Source organism: Macrobrachium rosenbergii, chromosome 5 (genome assembly GCF_040412425.1).
Source record: "Macrobrachium rosenbergii isolate ZJJX-2024 chromosome 5, ASM4041242v1, whole genome shotgun sequence".
Lineage (NCBI taxonomy): Eukaryota > Metazoa > Arthropoda > Malacostraca > Decapoda > Palaemonidae > Macrobrachium > Macrobrachium rosenbergii.
Genome location: NC_089745.1, coordinates 56,886,494 through 56,891,493, shown reverse-complemented (window position 1 = coordinate 56,891,493; position 5,000 = coordinate 56,886,494). Strand labels below are relative to the sequence as shown.

At 36.2% G+C, this 5,000-nt stretch overlaps 1 protein-coding gene across 3 annotated transcripts in view; it reads right to left on the bottom strand.

Annotated features, from left to right (window-relative positions):
* Positions 1 to 5,000, bottom strand: part of LOC136838821 (uncharacterized) — a 93,481-nt gene that overhangs the window by 2,257 nt on the left and 86,224 nt on the right. For all 3 annotated transcript variants that reach the window (XM_067104439.1, XM_067104441.1, XM_067104440.1), the window contains 3 exons: positions 1,419 to 1,492; positions 1,241 to 1,307; positions 321 to 382 (listed from right to left, as the gene is read on the bottom strand). In XM_067104439.1, coding sequence (XP_066960540.1) covers positions 321 to 382; positions 1,241 to 1,307; positions 1,419 to 1,475 — 186 coding nt within the window. In that variant the 5' untranslated portion in view covers positions 1,476 to 1,492. The remainder of the gene's footprint in view (positions 1 to 320; positions 383 to 1,240; positions 1,308 to 1,418; positions 1,493 to 5,000) is intronic.

Genomic DNA, 5,000 nt, shown 5'->3' with positions numbered 1-5,000 from the left:
CCTAAGCTCTACAATAAATAGAATACCACTCCCATAAGGGAACAAATGCAATCAATAAAACATATCTTAAAACATATCAATGAACAATCGTCTAGCTAGAGGGCTAAGATGGCCGATTGAAACGATATTCCATTCCTCTTATGTTTTTCTATAGAGAGGGAAATGTTTATCTAACAATAGTTTGGCTTCTGGTGCTTAATTAAGCAGAACTGACTAAGTAATTGGGTAGCCTGAACTTTTATCTGTTCGATGTCTTCTGTATAAATATGGAAATTCAAACTAGTGGTTTAACAACTATCATTAAGCATATTTTACCGTACCTTTATCACGGTTTCCCCAGTTCCAAACATGACATCGATGAACTGGTCATATTTATACGAGTCTGAAAGACAAAGGGGAAAACGAACATTTAACTCGAGTCCAGCGTTTACACTGCGTGAGCAGATGACACAATTACAACAACTGGTAATAAACCTTTCAAGTCTTGTAGATACCATGATGATAAATAAAAGGACATAAACAAAAGGTCAGAAAAATGTTTAAGTATTATGGAGGGACAGTCAAAGGCTCAAACGGAGGGCAACAATAAGTGCTCCCGAAAGCGCAGTGATGCACCAAGGTTATTTGAATCCGTGTTGTATTCAGGGAATGAAGCGGTACATGAGAAAGGCTGAACAACGGGGTAAAGATCCGGGAAGACTTGATGCAAATGTAATAAATACTATCAATGGAAAATTACTACTTGCGAAAGAAAACTTAACATACATAAAAAACTGTAATGAAGATAATCATAAATGTAGTTCTTGGACGGTGAGGTAATCGACGCATTAAGAAGTGACTGGACAATTTATATGGTGCATACTCTTCCATCTTAGCCATTTACTCTGAAGCCCAACAGTATCTCCTTTTTAATTTTAACTTATTTTCTCTGCTCCTAGCCCTTCATCTCATTACCAACTATATCCCGACTCATTACACTGTCGGGATATAGTTGGTAATGAGCTCTCAGCTACGGCGCCTCAAAGTCGGCCGTTTTAATTTATAAATTAAAAATTCAGGCTTCCATAAATCAAGAATGCCTCGACGTTTTGATCTGAAATTTGCATTTTTTAAATAGATCATTACACTGTGCTCCGATCACCGAAACCCTCTACTTTCCCTAACCACTTCTCAGAACATTCCAATTACCACTTAGATGCTCAAAGTAAACAAGGCAAAATCAAACAAGGTCATAACTAACCATCAACGTCAGCTGAAACTTCAACGGAAGTCCCACCAGTGTCATTCTGTGCTTGTGCCATGCCCACCTAGGAAAAGGACAAAAGATGTAAAGAAAACAACGATATATACTTCATGGAAAAATTTTTCCAGAGTAATGTTTGCTCACGTCTCATGTCAATAAAATCGAATCAACTCACCATAGCAACTGCAAGACCCACACCCAAAAGGTATGCTGCAACAACTCTGGATATCATGCTGGATTATGATGAAACTGTAACACATCAGAAAAGTAAAACATTATGATGCAAAAATAAAGTGTTATCACTATTTAAAAAGTAATGTATAATAAAGACCAAACACTAATTTGATCAAAGTACAGGTAAGACATGGAAACATTTACTGTAAATGAATTTCATCGGCAATGACAAACTAAAGATATGGATATTCCCAAGATAGAAAATTAATCGCAGTTCTTTCTCGTACTGGAAGTCACAAAAACGCAATTTTAAATCTACATACTTAGTCGGGAGTTGTTTTTGAAAACAAAATGCTTAATTGAGTACTGTTATCAAGATTAATGAAAACTAAAAACTCGACCAAAATCTGCTGTTTTGGGTAAAAGAGGTAGTGAATATAACAATTTGCATAAGATCTGCTTCTTGTCGAGGTCAATAATAATTACAGAGTAATAGATCTTATATAAATACGTAAAAATACGCGTAAACATAAATGGAGACATTTGTAAATGCAATTCTATACTGAATGTACGAATATCTATACTGAATGTACGAATACAAAGAGCGTAAAATCTATCAAATTCACTGAAAGTTATCAGGAAAAACCTTTCTGGAAGGGAAGGTTAAAAAGTTACTATGAAGTAAATATCCTGCCAGGAAACAACTACTACTGAAATAATAATGCGCATGAAGATGAGAATCGAACACAAATGAACACCGAGGATACAGAACAACAGCGTACCATCCAAATGTCACCGCTGGAGGGCAGGTGTTCAGGCGAAATGCCATAGTATGTTATCAGCAAATGTGAGTATTAGGAACAGCTTATTTACTTCGTGACATGTGGACATTACAGCTGTCTACAAGTTGGACGAAAGACGGGCAGTGGTCTTACAACCGAGTTTCATTGCTCTAGAGATGAAATGATTCGCATTTAACTCTCTTCTTCAACAGTCTTTCCTTAGTGATAACTTGGCGCTATAAAAAAAACCTGCATTTTCCACTGAATGATGAAAATAAGAAAAATCGTAATGAACGTGGTCAACGGACGAGGTGCTTACATGAGTTTAATAAAATCCAACGACCATGACTTTATAAACCTCTCAAGCTTTACACATATCGAATGAATAAATTGCATACATCCGCAACATCTTTGACAACATAAGCAGATATTTTCATGCGCAAGTGCTTATGTTGAACCCGATTAATGACGCCCACAGTGCGTCATTGAGAGTTGATAAGGAGAATGAACATAAGACTAACTCGCAAAACAGAAAATAAAAAATCTTGAAATAAAATCTGTTGTATTCTGTCTTGAGAGAAAGCCAACAAGTATACAAGTATATAGCATATGTTGTCTAAGTAAGATGCACAAGTGTTTGACACTTGATAGTGAGTTGTCTGACGTGTATCTGAAACAAAGAAGTAGTAAGGGGAATAAAAATTATACAACACGCGTACAAATTTTCAAAATAAATTTGTCTTTTTTGCATCCGACAGTTGACTTATTTACGCGATTTCGCGTGGAAGCGGTAGAGTGCTAATCATTTTTTCTCTTAAATAAATTACATCCTGCAAAATTACGTAAATATATCTTTCCTGCCAAAATTGCAGGTTCCCTAAAAAGAAGGATGGATTTGGAAAATAACTCCTCTCACTGCTACATTTAGCTAAAATTTTCCACATCAATGCTGTACTTACATACTCAAAATACGCCTAGGAAGCAGTAAGCAACCTCTTACTAAAAACATTATTCCACTCTATCTTCGCATTAACTTTCGTAATTCTGAAACCTGAATCAAATTATCAACCCAGCAATTCTTTTGTAATGTTTTTCGTAACAACCAACAGCCACGGTCAATACACTATCACCATCGTGCACTCATTTTTCTCTTAAAAGCCTAAGCACCTTAATATGAGAAGACACAAATTTACCAAACGTTTCTCTAAATGTCCTTTACATCTCTTTGTCAACCTTCCCTATGCCTCTACAGAAGACCCTCACTGCAAAGTCACTGTAGCATTCTTCCGTTTAAAAATAGGAATTGAACTAGTAACAAAAATGCTGAAAAAATAAGACATTTTTCTAAACAAGGACATCCTACTTTGAAACATAAGAATAAGGAGTTTCAACATCTACAGTCTAACAAATTTACCGAAAATAATCAAGACAGCAAATTTATCTAACTAAACACCCGATTGGAACGCTGGGGCCTATGAGGTCATTCAGCGCTGAAACTGAAATTGACAGTTAGAAAGTTTGAAAGGTGTAACAAGAAAAAACCTCGCAATTGCACTAAGAAACAATTGTTAGGAGAGGGTGGAAAGTAAGATGAAAGAGAGAGAATATGAATGGAGGTACAGTAAAAGGAATGAAAGGGGTTGGAGCTAGGGGCTCAAGGGACTGCAAAGAACCTGAAGTAATGCCTACCGATTGGAATAATACTTAAAAGACCTCTTACAGGTGTCTGTACGACGAAGAGCTAATAAACATACATCCATAGAAGCAAGGTAAGGTTCAGCAATAAAATACTATGAGACTCAACAGACGACTAAAAATAACAGAAAATTAATAACATTAAGTAGAGTTCTTGAAAATTCCTATGGTTACAAAACAATTACAAAATTATAACTAATCTGTTAATCATTAACTGCAAAAATATTCCGCAGTTTCCGGTGATAAAGGAAAAGCAAAGAGAAACTGAAAACCTGACTTGGTCTTACACAGCAGACTTATCCAATACGCTATAAAGAGAGAGACAAGTTGATTTCGACTCTGCTGTACTTATTCCTGTCGAATTCAGGTTCTGCGTTTAGACTCAAAATCAATCCACCTCCACACTGATAGCTACCACCCAATGCGTATGTAACACGGGCTATTTTATGATACTTTTGTTCCTAATCCAAGCGTGACACGCACACACACGCCCACACATTCACGAAGTTTGCATGCAGGGCTTCATAACAGAAAAAAATATGCCGACTAAAGAAACCTCATCAGTGATCACAAATACAAGACGAGAAATACAATAGCTAAGAGTCAACACAATATTAAAGATAGCAAGCGAAAAATAAAAAAAATACACACACATATACATACATTTATACATACATGCATACATACATATATATATACACATGTATATATATATGTGTGTGTGTGTGTGTGTGTGTATCCACGTGGCTTCCACAACCCACTAGCAAAAACTGAAATGCTTTTCCAGTCTTCAACAAGGGGACAAACAAAATCAAACAATACCTAAGCCGACAGTTTTTCAGACCAACCATAGTCTTCTTCGTGGCTAGTCTAGATTCACAATGGAATTACAATCCAATATACAGCAGGACACAGCAAAAAATTATCGAAAACGAACACTTAAAAATGTGGAAATTTAATAGAAAATTAGCAGTCTTGAAAAATGAGTACCAGATTCCTTCAGGCTAGAAGGCCTCGCCATGAATACCCTGGGGTACCTGGGGTACTCATGGAGATGCATCTCGGCCTGAAAAACTTGTTGATCATTCTTTAACATTATGAACTTT